At 37.8% G+C, this 26,205-nt stretch overlaps 1 protein-coding gene across 15 annotated transcripts in view; it reads left to right on the forward strand.

The window, feature by feature from the left end:
* KIAA0586 (KIAA0586 ortholog) overlaps positions 1–26,205 on the forward strand; it is a 148,049-nt gene that overhangs the window by 68,514 nt on the left and 53,330 nt on the right. For 14 of the 15 annotated variants that reach the window (XR_775651.3, XR_010323169.1, XR_010323167.1 and 11 more), the window contains one exon: positions 2,845–2,959. Coding sequence is in view for 12 of the 15 variants with exons in the window: in XM_064292538.1 (XP_064148608.1) it covers positions 2,845–2,959 (115 nt within the window). In the remaining 3 variants the exon portion in view is untranslated. Of the gene's footprint in view, positions 1–2,844; positions 2,960–3,908; positions 14,015–26,205 lie in introns of those variants that run through there. The other variant, XM_023546209.2, reaches the window with a different exon arrangement.

The raw sequence follows: 26,205 nt of genomic DNA on the forward strand, positions 1-26,205 counted from the left end.
GCAACTCTCATACACTGCTGTTTGTGAATGTAAAATGATTCAACCCCTTTGAGGAAACAGTTTGGCGATTTCTTAAGAGTAAAACATACACATATCACGTGGTGGTTAAATGTTCAACTATTAGCCAAAAGGTTGGTGGTTTGAACCCACCCAGCAGTACCTTATAAGAAAGACTTGGCAGTCTGCCTCCAAAATGTCATAGCTGTGAAAATTCTATGGAGTGGTTTAGTCTGATTACACAGGGTCACCATGAGTTGGAATCCACTCAAAAGCAACAACAAAAAACACACATGATACAGGCATTTTACTCAATAGAAATTAAAACATATGTCTACACAAAGACTGGTACATGAGTGTTAATAGCAGCTTTATTTGTAGTAGCCCCAAACTGGAAGCAATAGAAATGTCTGTCCGCTGGTGAATGGACAAACTGTGGTATAACCATACGATGGAATACTACTCAGCAATAAAAAGGAATTGATATGCACTGTTGATACCTATGCAGGAGAAAGATGTAGCAGCCTGCTTCCATAAAGATTACAGCCTTGGACACCCTATGAGGCAGTTCTGCTGTGTTCTGTAAAGTTGCTATGAGTCTGCATCAATTCGACAACAGTGGGTTTGGGTTTTTTTTTTTTTTTTGATACACATGACAACATGGATGATTCTCACAAAAATTATGTTGAGTGAAAACTGGACTTAAAAAAGAACACATACACAGTGATTCCATTTATATAAAATTCTAAAAAAGGCAAAACTAAGTGTATTAGTTTTCTAGGGCTGCCATAGCAAAATATCATGAAGTGGTTTGCTTTAGGGAACAGAAATTTATTGTCTCACAGCTCTGTAGGCTGGCTGTTGACTATGTTGATTCCTTCTGAGGCTCTGAGAGAGAATCTGTTGCATGCCTCTTGCCTAGCTTCCAGTTGCTTCATTCATTCCTTGACTTACAGCTGCTAAGTTATATTGTATCTTCCTCTGTCTCCCTGTCTCTGTATATCTTTTTCTCTTTTATAAGGACATTAGTCATATAGCATTAGGACCCGCCCTACTCCAGTATGATCTTATGTTAATCTAATGGATAATATCTTCAAAGACCCTATTTCCAAACAAGATCACACTCACAGGTACAGTGATTAGAACCTCAACATATCTTTTGGGAGGACATAATTCAATTCATAACACTAATGTACAGGAACAGAAAGCTGATCAGTTGTGGCTTGGGGACGGGTGTGGGGGCGTAGAAAGGAGGGACTATAAAGGGGTAAAAACGTTCGAGGTTGATGGATATGTTCATAATCTTGATTGTGGTGATGGTTTCAAGGATATATACATCTATGAAAACTTAGCAAATAGTACACTTTAAATAAGTGCAGTGTGTTTAAAAAAAAAAAAAAACCTGTACCTTAATAAATACCTGAATAAAGCTATTTAAGAAATAAAAGAAAGATTGCTTTGTTTAATTGCTGGCCTGTTTTAAAATAAAACTGAAACATTACCAGAAGAATGGGCCTCAAAAAATTTGTTAGATTTCTTTAGCAAACAGGGCAGCATGGCTAGTAATAATTATAGCACGCATTTATTTATAGTGCTTACTTTGCCAGATGGTGTTCTACGTTCATTACATATTTTAACTCATTTAATCCTTCTAACAGCCTAATGAGGTAATTAATATTTTTCCCATTTTATGAATAAGGAAATTGAAGTATTTAGGGATTAAGTAACTTGCCCAAGGTCAAAGCTAGAAAATGGCTTAGTCAGATTTGAACACAGGCAGTTTAGCTCCAGAATTCTTACTCTTAACTACTGTGGTTAAGGAAGGGAGCTAGGAGGGCTTTAAGTCTCAGGAGCCAGAGATAGTGCTAGTGACCATCTTAGAAATACACATCAAAATATATTTACTTCAGGGCAGAAACCTATATGACCAATGACTCTAAAGTTGGAAGACCAGAGTTTAGGATACTTGCTACTACTGCAATCTAAGGCTACTCGTTTTTACCTCTTGATAAAGAGATGCTTGCGGTAGCTGGAATGGTTACATATGAGTTCATGTGGTCAGGTGTTTTAGATTCTTCTTTGGTTGTTTTTGCTGATAAGAGTCCAGAGATGACTTTTTAAGTTCCTGTTAAATATATCTAATAGCTATTTTCGGGGACTCATTTATAATCAGGCTCTAAAAACAGGAAAGGGAAGAAAGAAAAGAGCTAAAGCCATCACAGTTTGTGATGTGTGATTGTGAAGGAATTTGTGACTACTGTAAATTTCAAATTTGATTAGGTTATAGATAAAGAAGAGAGATGAGGGATTTATTGTGGAGCATAAGCTTCTTAAATGGTAAAACGATAACAATACCAACTCACACTTGTGAGAACATCAAGTAAATGATGTTACTGTGTGTGAAAGCTTTTCAAAAATTACAGTGCATTATGCAGGTTTTCATTTTATGTAAAAATAGTTCTGTGGAAGAGCTTATAGCTGAATAGAAATGATTAAATTCTTATCCTGTCTAAATCCATCACGTGTATATTAATCTAGAGTAGTTTGATTTATAAATAGATCTAAATTCTCTAAAAATAGACAGTGATGACTTGAATATGTAAGATCTATGTCTGTTATTCAAATCTTTTTTCAAATTTTATTTATAATATCTTTTCTTTGATTATATGTACTCATCACCCAATTGCTAGTAGAAGTGCCAGTAAGTAACTAAATGACAAGAAAGCGATTAGAAGACAGAGATAAGATTCAGATTGTATATAATAAACACTTGAATAATTTAATCAACTGCTTAGTATTTTTTTTTTCAAGTAACTGAAAGATGACTTCATCTCTTGAATTCTTTAGTACCAACAAAAGCAAGACCAGGATACTGAACACAAACAAGTTGAACACAAACCAACACAAAGTCGTTTAATACATGTAAGAAGTAAATCTGACATTTCACTTTCACAGCAACAAGGTAAGACTTGTTTTTATGTAATAATATAATAGTTTGATACTTGTCCTGGTGTTAAACAAATATAATAATTCTTTACTTTTAGGTGTCTTACTCTTGTTTCTAGGTCTTTTTGGTTTTGTTTTCTTTCATTTAGTCCCTTTGAATGAAGAACTGGTATCATATTTGACTGTATATTCATTATTTCTTTTTACCAATAAACACTATTTCTAATGGATTTTCTTTTAACCATAGCTAGTGTTTTCCCTTTAATCCTATCTTTTGATTCTTATACAACATTGAATGTCAGGATCTTTTTATCTGTATATCAATCTATATCTATATCACAGTTGTTTGTTTTAAATTATAATATGTTAAAGGCAGAGATTATGACTGTTAATGTGCTTTATAAAGCCTATTTGGTGTGTGGTGATGTTGACCAACAGGTACAACTCAGAAAACAAATGATTCTCGTGCTAAATGAATGAACTGTTGTTTGATTATCAAAAATCTATGGTTGCACTTTAATTGCACCATCAGCATTAAAATATTTTGATAGTGCCTTTGGTTCTACAAGGCTGGTGGTCCTGTGCTTTAACTTCTTATACTTAGTAATTGAAATTTTATACAGCACATAACCTAAATTCTGAAATATAGCAGTAGAAACTAAGATCTGTTCTGTTCAAAACTTTCTGGCCATAATCCAGAAAGAAGTATCAGGAATGTTTTGAGCAGTAGAATGTTTTCCTTTGCTTTTATAGCTGGGTTTTTCTTTCATTTTCAAGTGATATTTAATTGAACTAATACATATTATTGAGTGCCCTGTAACTATGCATTTGGCATTTTGGGAAGGACCTAAATGAGTTATTAAGATTATGCCATATGAGGTTTAGCATTACTCTTCACATTGTTTTCTGTTCTTCTGTTGCTCTTAACTTTTCATAACTTTGCACTCTTTCCTTTTTTTTTTTAGCCTAACCGTTGTACCCAAAACCCATTGACATCAAGTCGATTCGGACTCATAGCAATTCTGTCAAAACCAAAACCAAACCCACTGCTGTCAAGTCGATTCCGACTCATAGCAACCCTATAGGACAGAGTAAAACTGTCCCACAGAGCTTCCGATAGTATAATCTTTACAGAAGCAGATTGTCATATCTTTCTCCCACGAAGGGGCTGGTGAGTTTGAACCGCCGACCTTTCGGTTAGCAACTGAGCACTTAACCGCTGTCCCACCAGGACTCCTTAACCATTGTACAATATTATTAGTATTGTGTTTTAGAATCCTTTGGAAAATTGCCTGTAAAACTCTCCTCATGGTGACTTAAAAATTAATCATGACAGTATGGAAATTTGAGCAAATAAATGCTCCTAAGATAATATCAGGACTGACTAGATGTCTTTTATTGAGTACTGTTACCAATCACTAGTTTTTTTGTTTTTTTTTTTAGTTACCAATCAGGGAGTCCCTGTGTGGCACAAACAGTTAAGTACTCAACTACTAGCCAAAAGGTTGTCTGTTGAAACCTAACCAGAGGTACATTAGAAGACAGGCCTGGCAATCTACTTCTGAAAGGTCACAGCCTTGAAAACCCTATGGAGCAATTCCACTCTGCACATGTGGGGTCGCCATGAGTCAGAATCAGCAACTAACAGCAACGTTACCATTCATGAACAATGACTGTTTATTTAGTTCAGTTTTTTTTTTTTTTTGAATACTTGTTTCTTAGCATTATAAATGAGTTTTGTTTTCTCGTGGGATGTTGTAGCTAATAAAATGATCATTTTTCTCACAGCTGATAGGAAAATACCTTTGTTTGGCAAGTTTTTTTTTTTTTTTTTTCCCCTCCGATGCCCAACACAGGTTACTTAAGGCCCATTTTAGTAATCTTATGACATCAATTAGCCTTTTGAACATAGTAAACCACCCAAACAAAACCAAACAACAACAAAAAACCATTGTTATCAAGCAGGTTCCAAGCCATGATGACCTCATGTGTTACAGAGTAGAACTGCTCCATAGGGTTTTCTTGCCTTTAATCTTTATAGAGGCAGTTGACAGGCCTTTCTTCCATGATGCCCCTGGGCGAGTTCAGACTGTTTGCATCACCCAGGGACCTGGTAAACAACCAATGTTTCTCTAAATATGTATACATGGATTTAATAAATTAAATTTCCCCATATATATAAACACTGTATAATTTTAAAAAGCTTGCAAATATTAAATTAAAATCACAGGTCTAATATATCAGCTTCTCATTAGATACTTTACTTATTTATTTATCAGTTTCACATCAGACCGTTATGATCCATAGGGTTTTCTTTTTCATTTCTTTTTTTAATTTCTTTTTTTTGTTGTTGTAGTTGTTGAGGATACATACAACAAAACATGCACCAATACAAAGTTTCTACATGTACATTCAGTGACATTGATTATATTCTTTGAGTTGTACAACCATTCTCATTCTCCTTTTCTGAGTTGTTCCTGCCTCATTAACATAAATTCATGGCTCCCTTGGTTCCTATCTGATCTTTCCAGTTGCTTTTGTCAGTTAGATCCCATGTAGATGGATCTTAAAAGAGCACAATGCTCGAGGCAGACGTTCTTTACTAGTTAAGCTAAAGTGTTGTCTGTTTTTGTTGTTGTACTTTAGATGAAGGTTTATAGAACAAACTAGCTTCTCATTAAACTGTACATACTGTTTTGTGACATTGGTTACCAACCCCATGACATGTCATCACTCTCCCTTCTCGACCTGGGGTTTCCAGTCACCAGTTTTCCTGTCCCCTCCTTCCTTTTAGTCCTTGCCCCTGGGCTGGTATGTCCCTTTAGTCTTGTTTTGTTTTATGGGCCTGTCTAATCTTCGGCTGAAAGGTGAACTGCGGGAGTGACTTCATTATTGAGCTAAAAGGGTGTTCAGAGACCATATTCTCAGGGTTTCTCTAGTCTCTGTCAGGCCAGTAAGTCTGGTCTTTTTTTGTCAGAGTTTCGTTCTGCATTTTTCTCCAGCTCTGTCTGGGACACTCTGTTGTTATCCCTGTCAGAGTAAGTTGGTGGTGGTAGCCGGGCGCCATCTAATCGTACTGGACTTAGTCTGGTGGAGGCTGTGGTAGTTGTGGTCCATTAGTCCTTTGGACCAATCTTTCCCTTGTGTATTTAGTTTTCATCATTCTCCCTTGTTCCCAATGAGGCGAGACCGGTGGAGTATCTTAGATGGCTGCTCACAAGCTTTTAAAACCCTAGATGCTACTCACCAAAGCAGAATTGTAGAACATTTTCTTTATAAACTATGTTCTGCCACTTGAGCTAGATGTTCCCCGAGACTATGGTCCCCACAGCCCCCAAGCCAGTGATTCAGTCCCTCGGGGAGGGTCTCAGGGAGGGAATTTGGATGTATCTGTGGAGTTTACATGACCTTGCCTTGTACAAGTTGTGCTTGTTTCTGTTTGGTAAGATCTTTAGGAATTTGATAATTGTTTTCAGCTTCATCCATATCAATGTCTGACCAAAAATGGCAACAGTTAAATTTTTATTGACTTACAAAAATGGCATTAAATAGTGTCCAACTGACATTTAGTAAGTCAGTAAAAATCATAAAAGAAGTAAAAGAAACCAAGGTGAGCCAATAGGAAGTTTTATTTAGAAAGGGTTTAGACAAGTTGGAGTAATACGTTTCAATTTTTTGCATTTAATTTTACATCTAATGCAATATTAGGAGAACAGAACTATATTAACCTTACTAATAGTGAGCTATAAATAGAGTATTTTAAAAAGAAGCCAAGTCTTTCACTGTATTATTGGCACACACCTGCGTACTGAGCATTTCTTGAATGAATTTGATTGCCTTGGTAAATATAGTTGGTTATGATTTTTTCCCAAAAGTTTTGTGGGTTTTATCTTTTACTCTGCTGAAACTCTGAGACATTGCCAAATGTTTCAGAGGGTAGGAGAGACAGAGTGCCAAAATAATCTTTTAGGGCACTTAGGACTTTAGGTGACTTTGAAGGAATTCAATCCTGACTTATACACAGAAGTCTTGAATATAATGAAAGAAATTCACCTTATTGCAAGAGAATCAAAACCACGTCTTTTCTGGCAGATGCATGCTTCTAAGTGTACTTGAACCCAGATTATGGCTATTTCAGAGGGAAGTATCATCTATTTAACTTTGAAGTGCATAGTAGTTTAATGTGTGTGTATAAAGAAATCAAGCAGTTTACTAGCAGTGGCAGCTCTTTCAACAATCATCCATTAAAAATTGACCAAAGATGTGGTAGTACATAGATTCCAGCACTATGTTGCCAGGAAATCTGTAAAATCCTTGTTTTTTCCCCTTGATTGTAACTTTCAGAATTTAATACAGAGGAGAGGGTTTGAATTGATTGTTCTGACAGATGATATCTTTGGAATCTAAGACTAAAGCCCTTTCATTTGGTATTGAATTCTTTGAATATATTTTTGACCACATGGTACTGCTTATTTAATTCTATATCCTGATTGATGTGTCTAACAGTTTTATAGTAAAAGCAACTTTTTAAAAAAAGTGATTTTAATGAGTCATTTCTATTGTTTTCCTTTTACTGTGCAAGTTAACTTTTATTGCATTTTTTACTGTGCAAGTTAACTTTCTTCAGTACAAATGAGAGACTACTTTTAAATCCATTTATTTGCTATGAACCCAGGAACAATTAAATACTATAAAGTGGTATATTAAAATACACTATCTTTGGATAGTTTTTCTCTTAATTTTTTAAGACCATCATAATAAAATAGCAATTAGAAAGCCAAGCATGCTATATACCTACTTCTCACTTATCAACTATCTCATTATCTGACAAAAATATCTACTATCCAGCTATTTTGCACATTAACTATGGACATCTGGCAGTAACTAATGTCAAGCTGTGATGGTTAAAGTTATGTTTCAACTTGGCTGGGCCATGATTCTCAGTGGTTTGGCAGTTATGTAATGATGTAATTGGCAGTTATGTAACGATTTAATCGTCCTCCATTTTGTAACCTGATGTGGTCATCTTCCATTTTTGTGTAATGCTGATTTTCATATAATGACCCTGTATTTGGAACCTAACTGTGTCAGTAAGTGAGGAGTGGGTATACTACACTCAGTGGGTAAAAAATCAGACCATATGTTTTATGCTTAAATCTTGGGACAGATTGGATTGTTAAAGTTGCTTGAGAATCACAGCTTTCTTCAGTTTTCTTATTTGTGGATTATATATGTTACTCAGAAAAGATGTATCAAAGTCCTAAAAGTAATAGATGTAATTACAGTAATCAGTTTACATTTTTGCGGGAAATATACTTAAAGAATCATAGATGTTTCCTTTTGGCATCATGTCCTGAGTTTAATTTCTGGTCATCTTTGCACATTTTATACCTCTCAAACTGTGATTGTAACTTTAAATATGTGAGAATTAAGTAATTCAAAACTTTATATATATGTAGAAGCTATTTCTGACCACATGTACAAATGAAATCATTCTTGTTATTTAATAAAGTGGTAAGTTTTTTGCCTTTGTATTTGAAATATAGCTAAATTACAATAACAATCAGAATTATAACTTCAATTTTAATAATTCCAAAACCACATTTTAAAGTTTATTTTGATTTTTTTCTTTTAAGGTATGGCAGTGATTTCAAAACCATATGTATGAATCCCTGATGGGGAGGAGATGGGGCTAAGTTTTACATAAATCTGTGCTGTTTTTTATTAATGAGATAGAAATTCATTTTAAAATGCTGTTGAATTTGGGGATTGTTTCCACCTAGGATGTAGAAAATGCAAAGAGTGTCGCTTCCAGCCTAACTATAGTAAGATGCCTGATAAGCTAAAAAAAAAACCTTAACATTTTTGTTTTCGTCTTTTTCATTGTTGTTGATTTTGTATTTGCTGAGTCTTTATCTTTTTCTTGTTTTTTATTTTGATGTGTAGAATGTTAGCTTCCTTGTGGTTACTTTAATATTTACCTCTATTTTTCTGAGTTTAAGCCAATCTTTTATTTCTTGATCTCACCTTGACTTCCTCTCCAGATGAAAGATCTGTGACTACATTATTTAGTCCCTCCTTTTTGTTTTAATGTGGTCATCTTTAACATATTGATGTCTCTGCTTTAGCTTTGATTTATTTGTGACTTTCCTATCTGGGTTGAGATCTGGTTGTTCTATCCTGTATTTTGGTCTTGGGTTGTTATCTGATGTTACTGATTTTCTAACCAGAGGACTCCCTTTAGTATTTCTTGTAATTTTGGTTTGGTTTTTACAAATTCCCTAAACTTCTGTTTATCTGGAAATGCCCTAATTTCACCATCATATCTGAGGGACAGTTTTGCTGGATATATAATTCTTGGCTGGCAATTTTTTTCCTTCAAGGCTTTGTATATGTCATCCCATTGCCTTCTTGCCTGCAAGGTTTCTCCTGAGTAGTCTGAGCTTAGTCTTATTGACCCTCCTTTGTAAATGACTTTTTATTTATCCCTAGCCGCTCTTAAAATTCTCCCTTTATCTTTGGTTTTGGCAAATTTGATTTTAATATGTCTTGGTGACCTTCTTTTGGGATCTACCTTGTGTGGGGTTTGATGAGCTTCTTGGATAGGTATCTTCTCATCTTTCACAATAATAGGGAAGTTTTCTGCCAGCAAATCTTCAACAATTCTCTCTGTATTTTCTGTTATCCCCCCTGCTCTGGTATTCCAATCACTCTTAGGTTATCCCGCTTGATAGAGTCCCACATAATTCTTAGGGTTTCTACATTTTATTAATTCTTTTATCAGATTTTTCCTCAGATAAGTTGGTGTCATGTGTTTTATCTTCACTCTCACTAATTCTGGCTTCCATTGTCTCACTTGTGCTCCTATGACTTTCTATTGAGTTGTCAAATTCTGAAATTTTATTGTTAATCTTTTGGATTTCTGTTTGCTGTCTTTCTGTGGATTCTTGCAGGCTGTTGAATTTGTCATTATGCTCTTGTATAACCTTCTTGAGTTCCTTTATTGCTCTGCCTCTTTATTCTGCATTTTGCCTGATTTCCTTCCTGATCTCTTAAAGAGCTCTATATGTTAATCTTTTGAATTCTCCCTCTCCTAATTCCAAGAAATTCTCATTCTCCAAAAGACTTCTTGATTTTTTGTTTTGGGCACTTGCTGAAGCCATCATGGTCTGCGCCTTTATGTGATTTGATATTGACTGTTGTTTCTGAGCCATCAGTAAATTATGTTTGTTTATTTTGTGTTTGCTTACTGTGTCTTAGCTTCTTGTTTTGTTTTGATATGCCCAAATAGGCTGCTCATGTGAGCTAGTTTGATTATTGGTGCCTTTGAAGCTCTCACATCCTGTCACGAGGTGGTTAGAGCTGTTACTAGATGTGTGAGCTCAACAGACCATTTACGCTTCTTGTACAGCTTCAGCTCAGGTATCCAAGTAGTCAGTCTCCAAGTGTGTGGTGCAGGCACTTACCTGCAGTCTTAGATGGGCAAGGATGATTGGAGTAGGCACAGGTACCTGGCTGCCGTAGGGGGTCATGCATTGAGCAAGGCATGGGTCTGACAGCTGCCCATGAGTGTCTGAGAGGAAAGCGTGTCCCTGTTCCCTAGAGCATGTAGGTGGGCGGGTTTTGCAGCCGGACTATGGGCACCTAGTGCTGTTGTCTGTAAGGACTGGGAAGCACCACTTACTCTTAGACCCCTGTCACAGGTGGCTAAATGACATGAGTGGAGCCATCAGTCCTCATGCCCCTGATGTAAGTGAGGATCCTGCTTAATGGGCAGAGCAGTGTCAAATGTCACAAACCTGCCACTCTCCCATATAGCTGGTACAGTTGAAATTAGTCTTCAGGTCTATACCCTGTTGTACTGTGCTAATGAGGGCCTGTGCTGTTGAAATGGGCCCACACAGGTCTATGCAGGGGTGAAAGATATTCAAAGTCTGTGGACCCCTTATGCCTGTGCCTAACCAAAAGAGCTGTGCCTGCCCAGAGTTCCTGGCTTAGGGGAGCTGGCAGATTTTTTTTTCCCGTTTGTTAATTTGTTCCCTCTCCAAAGCTGGGAAAATGGCTCAGGATGCACAACGGGTCCTACTTCCAGCCAGGGGACACGGCAGTCACTGAAGCCAGCCTGGACCCAGCACAGAGTGGGTAGGGGACAGGTAAATGGGAAAGAGGTTCTTCCCAAAGGGAATAGTCTTTGACATATGCAGTAGGTTAGAAGCATGTACTTATCTTTTGCCGAATGAGTGGCTCTTCTCGCTGGTTCTGGAGGATTGAGCAGACTTTCTGCCACTTGGTCTCTCCCGATGTGGAAAACATGTCCTTAGTGCCGTTGTTTGCCTCAACAGGCACACCAGCTGATCCAGCCTGTAGTATGCCGTTTCCTTCCGGGTCAGGTCTGGCAACTCCTCACTGCTTCTGAAATGTTCCCTCCCTCACCCTGCCACTCAGTCCTATCCCTCAACTTTATCTTTGATGTTCAGGGCTCCTAGATCATCATATATAATCGATTCACTTGTTTTTTCGGGTCTTTGTTGTAAGTGGGACCATGGGAAGCATCTGACTACTCCGCCATCTTGGCCCTGCCCTTGCATAATATTTTTGAACCCATCAGAAAGTTGGTGATGCAGAGCAACTAATTAGCCTAAAATTCAAGGAAGACAGACTCCTTCAAAACGAGATGGGACGTAAGCACTGGCTTTCCTGTGCCAGAGCACAGAAGTAAGAGACATTGGGCAGTTAAGAAGAGTTTGTTAAGAATTTTTAATGGCTTGCTAAAGGTATAGAACCACTGGGAGCTACAGATATAAGAGGAGTTGTAGGTCCTTCTCCACAGACCTCTAGAGAAAAAAAGACTGGGGGTAGGGAAAAAGACTGGAGACAGTCTCCTTTAGTTATACAAGCCTGGAAGAAGGGAGTGGCTGCCACTGCCAGAACAACTAGAAGCCTCAATTGGAACCTTCTACTGTAGGAGCAAAAGCATTAAGCCACTGGGGGAGAGACAGGAGACCTGTCATCTCCTGTGTATAGATGAAAACTCATTGTGGCTGGGGGAAGGATAAAGAAAGAAATATCTCCACTCTTGAGGGAGAGGAACAAAATAGTCTTGAGCCAAGGATCTTCTGTGAGTACCTTTGTTAAAGGTCCGTTATTGCTGGGGGAAGAGTAAGAGACTCTCTTGTCCAAAACCTGCTGAGGTTGGCTGCCACAGGGAGGAGAGGTCATTTAGAAAGCCTCACAGGGAGGACAGGCAAGGTCACCTAGAAAGCCTCACCATGGCTGGACCAGGACAACAGAGAATCACCGCTTCCCCACCCCCCATGAGACCACAAGTACTAACAGGCAAAACCAGTCTACTATTGGGTGAGGGACGAGAGTCTAGAGAAAAATCCCTCTATGGTACAGGTGCACAGTGAAGGCTGAAAGCTTATGTTGTAACAGGAACATTGAGAAAAACCCTTCAGCAGCCTAGTGCCCACACTAAGGACAAAGTAATACTAGAAGATTTTGAAGCCAGTGGTACACTTAAGTTTACCATAGCAACAAAACTCCAAGCCAGTTTAACTCCTAATTTGATTGACTCAACCCCTCACACTAATGGCCTAACTAAAAAAGAGGCATGCCAATTTTCTAAGCATAAATACTGTTTACCTCAGTTTCTAATGTCCTATGCACATTATCCCTTATGAACATAGATACAAAGTTCCTCTACAAAATATTAGCACATTGAATCTGCCTATATAGAAAAAGACAGTAAGTCATGGCCAAATGAGGTTTATTCCAGGAGTGCAGTTCTTGGTCAGCATTCAAAAAGATCAGTCCATATAATTCACCATATGAACAGACTAAAGAAGAAAATAAAAGAGCATCTCAGTATTCAGCATTGTCATGATTAAAATTCTCAGCACACTTGGAATTAAAGGACAGTTCCTCAGCCTGTTAAAGGACATCTACAAGAAACCTACAGCTAGCATCACACCTAATGGTGAAAGACTAAGTAATATTTAAAATTGGGAACAAGGCAAGGCTGTCTGCTCTCACTACTCCTGTTCATCATCACACTGGAGATCTTACCTAATGAAGTAATGCAAGAAAAAAAACATACAGATTAAAAAAAAAAAAAAACAGATTAGAAAGGAATAAATAAATTTTTTTCTGTTCAAAGATTCATGATTGTCTATGTAGAAAATTCCACAAGGGCTACAAAAAAGTACTAGAATTAAAGTGTGATTTTAGCAAGTTTACAGGCTATAATATCACTACAGAAAAATCAGTAGTATTTTTCTGTACTAGCAATGAGAAATTGAAAATTGTAATTTAAAAGCACCATTTAACATAGCAACAAAAAGCATGAAATACTTTGTTGTAAATCTAATAAAATATTTGCAAGATCTGAGGCCTAGAAACTACAAAAATACCTAATGAGAGAAATCAAAGAAGACGTAAATAAATGGAGAGAGAATACTGTGTTTATAGGGATTAAAAAAACCAAACCCATTGCTGTCTAGTCAATTCTGACACATAGTGACCCAATAGGACAGAGTAGAACTGCCCCTATAGGGTTTCCAAGGAGCACCTGCTGGATTCAAACTGCTGACTTTTTGGTTAACAGCTATAGCTCTTAACCGCTATGCCACCAGAGTTTCCTTATAGGGATTAGAAGACTCAAAGCTATTAAGATGCCACTTCTCCCCAAGTTGTACTTTAGATTCAGTGTAATCTCAGTCAAATTTCCAGAAAGGATTTCTGGTAGAAATTGACAAGCTGTATCTAAAACTCCTAAGGAAATGCAAGGGACCTAGAATAACCAAAATAACTTTTAAAATGAAAATTTGAAGGATGTATTCTATCTACTCCAAGACTTATTACAAAGCTGTGGTAACCAAGGCAGTATGATATTAGCATAAAGACTGACAAACAGGTCAGTAGAATGGAATGGAGACTCCAGAAATACTCCACACATATATGATCATTTAATTTTTCACAAATGTCAAAGACAATGGGCAAAGGATAATCATTCCAACAAATAGTGTTGGGACAGGTGGTCATCATGTGCAAAAAAAAAAAACTTTGACCCATATCTCACAAACATATACAAAAACTAACTTCAAATGGATCCTAGATCTAAATGTTAAAACTACAAAACTTCGAGAATAAAATATAGGAGAAAATATTCGTGATCTTGGACTGGGCAAAGATTTCTGAGATACTACAGAAAAAGCACAGCTCATAAAAGAAAATATTGGTTAATTGGACTTCATCAAAATACTTGTGTTTTTGGAAAGACACTGCCAAAAAATGGGGGAAAAAAAAAAAAAAACCCAAGGAGAAAATATTTACAAATCATATACCAGGTGAAGTGTTTGTATCCAGAATATTATTTTTTAATACCCACAAAACTCAATAGTAGGAAAACCAACAGCCCAATTTAAAAAATGAGCAAAAGATTTGAACAGATACTTCACCAAATAAGATATATGGATGGCAGATAAACACATTGAAAGATATTCAACATCCTTAGTTATTGGAGAAATGCAAATTAAAAATGAGATACCACTAAACATCTGTTGTTAGCTGCCCTCAGGTTGGCTGTCAACTCATGGTCACCCTATGCACAATGGAACAAAACACTGCTTGATCCTGTGCCATCCCCACGATCAGTTGTAGATCAGGCCGTAGTAATCCATAGGGTTTTCATTGGCTAATTTTTGGAAATAGATTACCAGGCCTTTCTTCCTTGTCCATTTTAGTCTGGAAGCTCCCCGAAACCTGTTCAGCATCATAGCAACACAGAAGCCTCCACCGACAGATGGGTGGTGGCTGTGCATGAGGTGCAGTGCCCAGGAATCAAACCCAGGTCTCCTGCACAGAAGGCAAGACTTCTACCACTGTCCTCACAAACACCCATTAGATTGGCTGAGATTAAAGAAACTGATAGCAATAACATGCATTGGTGAGGATGTAGAGCTGCTTGAATTCTCATACATTGCTGATGGGAATGCAAAATGCTGCAGCCACTTTAGAAAACAGTTTGGTAGTTTCTTATAAAGTTAAACATAAGCTTACATAAAACCAAAACCTAACCCTTTGCTTTCGAGTTGATTCTGACTCATAGCAACTCTATAGGACAGAGTAGAACAGCCCCATAGGGTTTCGAAGGCTGTAAATCTTTACGGAAGTAGATTGCCACATCTTTCTCCCATGGAGTAACTGGTGGATTTGAGCCACTGACCTTTTAGTTAGCAGCCAGTATTTAACCATTGTGCCACCGGGGCTCCTTAGACTTACCGTAAAAAAAAAAACAAACTCAGTGCCGTCAAGTCGGAATTGCAACCCTATAGGACAGAGTAGAACTGCCCCATAGAGTTTCCAAGGAGCGCCTGGCGGATTTAAACTGCCGAACCTTTGGTTAGCAGCCGTAGCACTTAACCACTACACCACCGGGGTTTCCAAACTTACCATATCACTGAGCAGTTCATTTCCTGAATATTTATTCAAGAGAAATGAAATCTTAATATTTACATTCAAATTCAAGTTTTTTTTTTAGCAGTTTCTTTCATAATCACCAAAAAGTGGAATCAACTAAGATACCTTCAACAGATAAGTGTATAAACAACCTGTGGTACACCCATACAATGGAGATTACTCAGCAGTTATAAAGAAAGAATTCCTGATACGCACAATAAATAGCATGGATGAATGTTTTAGTTAGCTGGTTCCGCGATAACAGAAATACCACAAGTGGGTGGCTTTAACAAATTTATTTTCCCACAGTTAGGAGGCTGGAAGTCTGAATTCAGGGCACTGGCTTTAAGGGAAGGCTTTCCCTCTCTGTCAGCTCTGGGGGAATGGTCTGGTATCTGTTCAGTTTCTATTTCCCAGTTCCTTGGTGATATTCATGTGGCATGTCATCTACTTGCCCACATGTCTGCTTGCTTGCTTAATCTGCTCCTTTATATCTCAAAAGGGATTCGTTTAAGACACACTCTACACTGGTACTACCTCATTAATGTAACAAAAAAAACTCATTCCCGAATGGGATTACAAACACAGGTATAGTAGGATTTACAACACTTATTGGGGGGACACGATTTAATCCATAACATTACACCCTCTGGCCCCCCAAAGTTCATGTCCTTCCCATATGCAAAACACGTCCACTACAACACTTCATCCCAGAAGTCTTAAATCAGGTACAAGTCTAAATCTCATATTATGAATCATCCAAATCAAATATGGTTGAGACTTTAGGCATATTCCATCCTGGGGCAAAATTCCTTTTCATCTGTGAACCTATGAAATCTAGAATACAAGTTATCTGCTTTCAAAGTACAATGGCGGAACAGGCACAGGCAGACATTTCTATTACAAATGGGAGAAATTAGAGGGAAAGAAGGGATAACAGGCACCAAGAAGTCCAAAACCCAGCACAAGAAATTACATTAGTTCTCGCGGCTTGAAAATAATCCTCTTTCCCCATGGCCCTGCCCTCCAGACTCTGGCTCTTGGTCACGTTGCGTGGATTCTGGGTGGAGGCTCCTCGGCCCTGGACTGCAGCCCTCCAGGCTCACTGGGACAGCATCTCTGCTCCCTTAGCTTTGGGCAGCCCCGTTTTCCCAGCCTATCTGAATGGCGACCCCACCTTCTCAGCCCTGGCAGTCTCCTTTCTCTTGCCCTTTGGGCATGTCAGCCCCACCACCTCAGCTTTGGGCAGCAGCTCCACCTTTTGGCCCACCTTAACAGCAGCCCCACACTCCAGAACAGAGTTGGTGGAGATTTGACTCTTTGAAACCTAGCAGGCTGTGGCTCCACCCTTTGAAACCCAGGAGGCTGGGCTCCACCCTTTGAAACTAGAAAGCTGTGGCTCCACCCTTTGAAACCAAGGCAGCCCTGCTTCCCGTACTCCTTTCAACAGTTCTGCTGATCTCTGAGCTGCTCCAGGGATGGTCCTTTTCTTTTTTGGAGGACAACAGAGGTAGCTCTTTTGGCCTGTTCCCTGCCTGAAGAATTCCAAGAAACAGGTAGCTTACCTTACTTTCATCCTGTCTCTGTGCCTGTCAGTCTAAGCTGATGGGTTTTCTGCTGTGGTAGTTGGTTAGATCCATCAGTCACAGGCTTAATCTCTTTAACAAAAGATTGTGTAGCCATCTCCTTGGTGAAAATGCTAAGACACATGTTCTTAGTTTGTACAACAGAATTTTCCAAATCTTTAAGTTCTGTTTTCATTTTTCAAAGTTCATTTTTAAGATTCTTGCTTAGAAATCTCAGCCAAATACTCAAGTTCATCACTTACAAGTTCTACCTTCCACCAAATATTTGAACATAATTAAGTCAAGTTATTTGCCACTGCATAGGAAGCATCACCATCACCTTCCCTCCAGTGTCCAATCCCATGTTCATCGTTTCCTGTTAAAGTCTCACCAGAGGCACGTTTAATGTCTACAACTCTAGCAACGTTCTGTTCGTGACAATGGAAGCTCTTATCACAGCTCTCAGTTCTTTCTGAGCTCTCATCAGAATCATCCTTAATGTCTACAATTTTAGCAACAGTCTCTTCAAGGTAAACTAAGGCCTTACTATGAAGCACATGAAAATTCCTCCAATCTCCACCCGTTACCCAGTTCTAAAATCACTCCCACATTTTAGTTGTTTGCTAAAGCTGCACCCCACTCTCTGGTACCAAATTTTGACTTACTTATCTAGTGCTGCATAGTGGTTAAGTGCTATGGCTGCTAACCAAAAGGTCAGCAGTTCGAATCCGCCAGACACTCTTTGGAAACTCTACCAGGCAATTCTGCTCTGTCCTATAGGGTCGCTATGAGTCGGAATTGACTCGACGGCAGTGGGTTTGGTGGGTGGGCTATAACAGAAATACCACAGGTGGGTGGCTTTAGGAGACAAATTTATTTTCTCACAGTTTAGAGGGCTAGAAGTCCAAATTCAGGGCACCAGCTCTAAGGGAAGGCACTCTCTCTCTGTCATTTCTGGGGGGATGGCCTTGTCTCTTTTCAGCTTCGGTTCCTCAATTTTTGGGTGCTCTTCATGTGGCCTGGCATCTATTTTCCCCCCATCTCTGCTTGTTTGCTTACTTAATCTGCTCTTTTATACCTCAAAAGAGGTGACATAAGACATGCCCTACACTAATATTTCCTCATTAACATAACAAAGAAAACCTGTTGTCAAATGGCATTATAAACACTATAAAAAAACAAAAAAACCCAGTGCCATCGAGTCGATTCCAACTCATAGTGACCCTATAACCACTATAGGAGTTAGGATTTACAACACATATTTTGAGGAAATACAATTCAATCCATAACAATGAATTTCTCAGCTGCATTTTATTGAGTGAAAGAAGCCAAATTGAAAAGGGTACATACCGTACTAATCGCATTTACATGACTTTGGAAAAGGCAAAACAATAGGTAGGAAGCTCATCAGTAGTTTCCTGGGGGTAGGAGGAGGTTTTGACTATAAATGGCAGTGGGAAACTATTGGTAATGATGGACATGTTCTATATCTTGTTTGTGATGGTAGTTACCTAACTATGGGTTGTCAGAACTCACAGACCTGTATGCTGACAGGGTGAATTTACTGTGTATATAAATTAAACCTCAATGAAGCTGACTTAATGTGTTACTGAGTTTATGACAGTTCTTTTCCTCATCGTGAATTCTCCTAATTAACTTGTACTAAAAATTTATTATTTGGGAATTTATAAAAAAGTTTTGGTGTTAAATGTGACAATGTATAACATTTATTTACTTGTACCTTTTTCTTATATTTAACATTTCAGGAGGAGGTAGTTTGCTGTATTTTTATAAAACATTATATATTCCATATTATATAAATAGGATTTTTAGGTATTTATTTAAAAGTATAGCCCATTCAAGCTAAAAGTCTAGAACATTTATGTTTTATAATTATTAACACCTGACTAGATATAAAGAAAAATGATACTGTGTGTGCTAAGTTTAAAGTACTCCATTGAAATACTCCTGTTTTAAAAAATAAATTTTTAGTTTTCAAAAAGAACTGTTCAAAAACTTGTAGTTTTATGTACTAGTACATTTAATGTGTAATCAACCCAGTGCAATTCAGTAAACATTAACTGAACCTTCTCCACACTCTCTGTACTTTCAAGCCTCAGTGCCTTTGCATGTCACCTTCCTTCCACCTATAGTTCTCTACTCTCCCCATCTTCACATTCAGCTCCATCTTTTTGAGTCCTTACTGAACCTCCAAATGGCAATAGTCTTATTCATCTTTAACACACACACTCCTAGCTCTTTTGTGCCTTGAGGCATATAGCTCAGAAAATGAAGATCTGGAATTCAAGCCCTTATCTACCTGAATGCAAAGCTGATGCTCTTTTCACGGTGCTACATACCATTTTATTGAACAAGCATTTAACAGGTATTTATTGTGTTGTTTAACAGCTTGATGGCAAGAACTGCCTTTGTCACTCCCCAGACTGATTATTTAAAATTTCAGAGGACGTGATATATGGGGTTGTTAAGATAGGTTGTTTTGTTATTTAAAGAGAACATTTTCCAACCTACCACTGTGCTTGGCACACAGTCAGTCATCAATAAGTGTTTATTGAATTGATTGTGATGATTACATCATTTGCTATTGGCCCCAAATGGCATTCAATTCTATTTTTTAGTAATAAAATGAAAGGAAAATAAAAAGCCTATTTCATTACAATCATTTTTCAATTATTCACACTTTGAATATAGGGAATGGTATAAACAGGCGCAGTGAAATAATCTAAAAGTCATTTTTACTTGGCTTTTTGTAAAGACTTTGTGATGACTTTTGTAGTATTCCTTTGCTTAGACTAATATTAACATAAATTTCACTCTTTGAGGACTTACTAGTTGAGCAGAGTGTAGGAGCAGCCAAGACTATGCTCAAGGATATGCAAAGTTAAATCAGGCTACATATTAGTTAGTTGAGCTCTAGAGGAGAGAAAAACAGTGTGAGCATTCACTCACTCATTCTTTTTTTTCTTTAATTGAGATATTTACATACCATAAAATTCACCCTTTTAAAGTGTATAGTTCAGTGGCTTTTAGTATATACACAAGGTTGTGCAACCATCACCACTATCTAATTGCAAAACATTCTCATCACCTGACGAAATAACCTATACCCATTACCAGTCACTTCTGTCTTCCCCTCTGGTAACCACTAATCTATTTTCTGTATCCGTGGATTTGCCCATTCTGGACATTTCATATAAATGGAATCATACAATACATGGCTTTTTGTGTCTGATTTTATTCACTAAGCATAATGTTTTCAAGGTTTATTCATATTGTAACATGTATCAGTACTTCATTCCTTTTTGCAGCTGAATAATATTCCATGGTACATTCATTCTTAGGTCAGCCTCTTTTACATCCTTTACATGCAAAGGGGAAGTCCTGGTTGGTGCAAATGGTTAAGCCTTGGCTACTAACCAAAAGGTTGGCAGTTCAATTCCACCCAGAGAGGCCTTGGAATAAAGTCCTGATGATCTACATCGGAAGGATCACAGCCACAATGTGGAGTGCAGTTCTACTCTGAAACACAGGGTTGCCAGTAGTTGAAATCAACTTTACAGCAACTGGTTTGGGTTTTTTTTTTTTTTTCTTGGTATATATATGGTATATAGAAGGTGCTGTGGACTTAGAGAGGGCTAAGATAAGGCATCTAGCCTCAAGGATAGGAAGCAAAGGATAGTTGAAAAGAATAATTTATTAAAAACAGTACCTCTCAGAAATAATTTGTTGGAATACTATTAAGTACTAAAAGTAAACATCTTTATGTAATCATACTGTCAGTTTTTTTCTGACAGTGCTGAAAAAATAAACATGTGGCAGCAAATGTGTTAGGTCAACTTGCTGATTGTCTTTATGTATATACATTTCTTAGATTTTATGTAAGGATGTTTAACTGGAGGTGGGGGCGTAATCTATGTGAGAAAAGACACCCTTCCGACACTTTAATGGACTTTTTTTTTAACTTAGATGATGATTTCAACTGTTTGTCCCTATATAAAAGAATTTACACCTTTGATTTAGGGGACAGAAATGTATATTATCAAGCAGGGAAATGTGCATAACTAAAGATATTCTCTTACATAATGCACAAAATGCAAAAAGGATGTCATGGAAAATAAATAAGGCACTAAAAATTGTTCAAGAATTTTTATAATGTTTTCATTTGTTGGTGCTAAAAGTAATTTCCTTTTTAATGTAGAAGTATTTTAATTGTGGAAAGGTTTAATTTTCTCATTGTTGTCAAATTAATTATACCCTGTATATAGAGAGCTTAGTTTTTCTTGAGTCTATTTGACATTAAACATATTTCACCAAAAGCACACACCAGGATTGTTTTGAAGACTCGCCAACATTCCAAAAACTTCTGCAACCCTTTCATTGTACTTAACCAGATTTCCTGGAGACTGACTTTAAAGTTTTTACTATGGTGTTTTTTATATAAATCGAATTGATGTAAAATATAATTTAAACTCTTAGAGAAACTTACTAATCTTTTTATTCAACAGCCATTTAAAAAATATTTTAATCTTATGAAATTAGTGATCACAGCGATAGATGTAGATTTGTTAACATCTTTATGTATTTTTTAATCTTATTGTGCTTTAGGTGAAAGTTTACAGCTCAAGTTAATTTCTCATTCAAAAATATATACATATATTCTTTTGTGACATTGGTTGCAATCTCTACAATGTGACAGTATGCTCCCCCTTTCCACCATGGGGTCCCTGTGTCTATTTATCTGGTTCCTGTCCCTTCCTGCCTTCTCATCTTGTTTTTAGACAGTAGTTGCTTGTTTGGTTTCATGTATTTGATCGAACTAAGAATCACATTCCTTACGTGTTATTTTTTGCCTTATAGGCCTGTCTAGTCTTTTCTGAAAAGTAGGGTTCAGGAATGGTTTCAGTTCTAGGCTAGCAGAGTATTCAGGGACCATCGTCTAAGTGGTTCATCCAGCCCCTGTCAGATCAGTAAGTCTGATCTTTTTATATGAATTTGAATTCTGTTCTGCATTTCTTTCCCATTCTGTTAGGTAGTCTCTCTTGTAATCTCTGTCAGAGAGGTCGTTGGTGATAGTTGGGCACCATCTAGTTCCCCTAGTCTCAGGCTGGTGGGGTCTCTGGTTCATGTGGTCTCCTTTAGTTCTTTTGGCTAATACTTTCCTCGTGTCTTCGGTTTTCTTCATTCTCCTTTGCTCCGGATAGGATGGGACCAATAGATGTATCTGAGGTGGCTACGTAAAAGCTTTTAAGACCCCAGATGCTACTTACCAAAGTGGGATGTAGACATTTCTTTCATGAACTGTGTTTTGCCAATTAACATAAATATCCCCCGAGACTGGGGTCCCCGGCCCCCAGTCCCAGCTACTTGGTCCCTCAAAGTGTTTAGCTGTGTCTAGGAAGCTTCCGTGCTTTTCTTTGGTTCAATTGTGCTGACTTACCCTATATTTTATGTTGTCCTTTCCTTCACCTAACTTGACACCTGCCTACTATCTAGTTAGTAGTTTCCCTTCCCCACTTCCCCACCCTTGTAACCATCAAAGAATGCTTTTTTCTGTGGGTAAACCTTTTTTTGAGTTCTTATGATAATGGTCTCATACAATATTTGTTCTTTTGTGACTGACTGATTTCACTCAGCATAATGCCCTCCAGTTTCATCCATGTTGTAAGATATTTCGTGGATTCATTGTTATTCTTTGTTATTGCGTAGTATTCCACTACGCAAATTTACCACAATTTGTTTATTCTTTGGTCTACTGTTGGGCATTTAGGTTGTTTCCATCTTTTTGCTCTTCTGAATAGTGCTGCAGTGAACGTGGGTGTGCATATGTCTATTTGTGTGACAGCTGTTATACTTCTAGGGTATGTTTCTAGAAGTGGGATTTCTGGATCGTCTGGTATCTCTATTTCTAGCTTTTTAAAGAAGTGCCACATCATTTTCCAAAGTGGTTGCACCATTTTACATTCCCACCAGCAGTGCATAAGTGTTCTAGTCTTCCCACAACCTCTCCAATATTCGTTATTTTGTGTTTTTATGATTAGTGCCAGCCTTGTTGGGGTGAGATTGTATCTCATTGTAGTTTTGATTTGCGTTTCTCTAATGGCTAATGATCGTGAGCATTTCCTCATGTATCTGTTAGCTGCCTGAATATCTTCTTTGGTGAAGTGCCTGTGCATATCCTTTGTGCATTTTTTAATTGCCTTATTTGTCTTTTTTTTGTTGAGGTGTTGGAGTATCTTGTAGATTTTAGAGATTAGACCCTTGTTGGATATGTCATAGCCAAAAATTTTTTTCCCAGTCTATAGGCTCTCTTTTTACTCTTTTGGTGAAGTCTTTTGATGAGCCTAAGTGTTTGATTTTTAGGAACTCCCAGTATCTAGTTTCTCTTTTGGCATTTGTGCATTGTTAGGTATGACTTTTATCCTATTTATGCCGTGTATTAGGGCTCCTAGCATTGTCCCTATTTTTTCTTCCATGATATTTATCATTTTCGATTTTGTATTTAGGTCTTTAATCTATTTTGAGTTAGTTTTTTTTGTGTATGGTGTGAGGTATGGGTTCTTGTCTTAGTTATCTAGTGCTGACATAACAGAAATACCACAAGTTGATGGCTTTAACAAAGAGAAATTTGTTTTCTCACAGTCTGGTAGGCTAGAAGTCCAAATTCAGGGTGTCACCTCCAGGGGAAGTCTTTCTGTCTCTGTCAGCTGTGGAAGAAAGTCCTTCTCATCAATCTTCCCCTGGACTAGGAGCTTCTCCATGCCGGACCCTCGGTCCAAAGGACACTCTCTGCCCCTGGTGCTTCTTTCTTGGTGACATGAGGTCCCCCAAGTCTCTCTGCTCACTTCTCTCTTTTATATCTCAAAAGAGATTGGCTTAAGACACTGTCTCATTAATATAACTGGCATAATCCATCTTATTACATCAGAGTGATAGGATTTACAATACATAGGGAAATCACATCAGATGACAAAATGGTAGACAATCATATATACTGGGAATCATGACCTAGCCAAGCTGACATATTTTGGGGGAACACGGTTCAATCTGTGACAGTTCTGTTTCATTTTTTTATAAATGGACACCCAGTTATGCCAGCACCATTTGTTAAAGAGACTGTCTTTTGCCCATTTAATGGATTTGGCCCTTTGTGGAATATCAGTTGCTCATAGATGGATGGATTTACATCTTGGTTCTCAACTCTGTTCCATCGATCTATGTGCCTGTTGTTGTACCAGTACCAGGCTGTTTTGACTACCGTGTCTGTATAATAGGCTCCAAAATCAGGTAGCATGAGGCCTCCCACTTTGTTCTTCTTCAGTAATACTTTACTTATCCAAGACCTCTTCCCTTTCCACATAAAGTTGGTGATTAATTTTTCCATCTCATCAAAGAGTGCTGTTGGAATTTGAATCGGGATTGCATTGTATCTGTAGATCACTTTGGGTAGTAATAACATTTTCACAATGTTGTCTTCCTATCCATGAACATGGTATGTTTTTCCACTTATGTAGGTCTCTTTTGGTTTCTTGCAGTAGTGTTTTGTAGTTTTCTTCATATAGGTCTTTTATGTCCCTGGTTAAATTTACTCCTAAGTATTTTATCTTCTTAGGGACTACTGTAGATGGTATTGATTTGGTGATTTCCTTTTTGAAATTCTCTTTGTTGTTGTAGAGGACTCCAACTGATTTTTGTATGTTAATCTTGTATCTTGCTACATTGCTGAAATCTTCTATTAGTTCCAGTAGCTTTCTTGTGGATTCTTTGGGGTTTTGTGTGTGTAAGATCATATTACCTGTGAATTGTTGTTGTTTTCCAGTGTCATCTACTCGGTTCTGACTCATAGCGATCCTGTGCACAACAAAACGAAACACTATGGGGTCTTGTACCATCCTCACAATTGTTGCTATGCTTGAGCCTATTGTTGCAGCCACTGAGTCAGTCCATCTCATTGAGGGTCTTCCACTTTTTTGTTGACCCTCTACCAAGCATGATGTCCTTTTCCAAGGACTGATCCCTCCTGACAACATGTCCAAAGTATGTGAGATGCAGTCTCGCCATCTTTGCTTCCAAGGAGCATACTGGTTATGCTTCTTCCAAGACAGATTTGTTTGTTCTTTTGGCAGTCCATGGTATATTCAATATTCTTTGCCAGTACCACAATTCAAAGACATCAATTCTTTTTCGGTCTTCCTTATTCATTGTCCAGCTTTCGCTTCATATGAGGTGATTGGAAACACCATGGCTTGGGTCAGGCGCACCTTAGTCCTCAGGGTGGCATCTTTGCTTTTTAACACTTTTTAAAGAGATCTCTTGCAGCCAGTTTGCCCAATGCAATGTGTCTTTTGATTTCTTGACTGCTGCTTCCATGGGTGTTGATTATGGACCCAAGTAAAATGAAATCCTTGACAACTTCAATCTTTTTTCCGTTTATCATGGTGTTACTTATTGGTCCAGTTGTGAGGATTTTTGTTTTCTTTATGTTGAGGTGTAATCCATACTGAAGGCTGTGGTCTTTGATTTTCATCAGTAAATGCTTCAAGTCCTCTTCACTTTCAGCAAGGAGGGTTGTGTCATCTGCATAACGCAGGTTGTTAATGAGTCTTCCTCCAACCCTGATGTCCCGTTCTTCTTTGTATAGTCCAGTTTCTCAGATTATTTGCTCAGCATTCAGATTGAACAGGTATGGTGAAAGGATATAACCCTGATGCACACTTTTCCTGAGTTTAAACCGTGTGGTATTCACTTGTTCTGTTTGAACGACTGCCTCTTGATCCATGTACAGATTCCTCAGGAGCACAATTAAGTGTTCCAGAATTCTCATCCTCCACAATGTTATCCAAAATTTATTATGACCTACACAGTTGAACGCCTTAGCATAGTCAGTAAAACACAAGTAAACATCTTTCGGGTGTTCACTGCTTTCGGCCAGGATCCATCTGACATCAACAATGATATCCTTGGTTTCAAGTCCTCTTTTAAATCCAGCCTTAATTTCTGGCAGTTCCTTGTCAATATACTGCTGTAGCCACTTTTGAATGATCTTCAGCAAAATTTTGCTCACATGTGGTATTAATGATATTGTTCAGTGATTTCCACATTCAGTTGGATCACCTTTCTTGGGAATAGGCGTAAGTATGGATCTCTTCTAGTCAGTTGGCCATGTAACTGTCTTCCAAATTTCTTGGCATAGATGAGTGAACATTTCCAGTGCTGCATC

Source organism: Loxodonta africana, chromosome 10 (assembly GCF_030014295.1).
Source record: "Loxodonta africana isolate mLoxAfr1 chromosome 10, mLoxAfr1.hap2, whole genome shotgun sequence".
Taxonomy (NCBI): domain Eukaryota; kingdom Metazoa; phylum Chordata; class Mammalia; order Proboscidea; family Elephantidae; genus Loxodonta; species Loxodonta africana.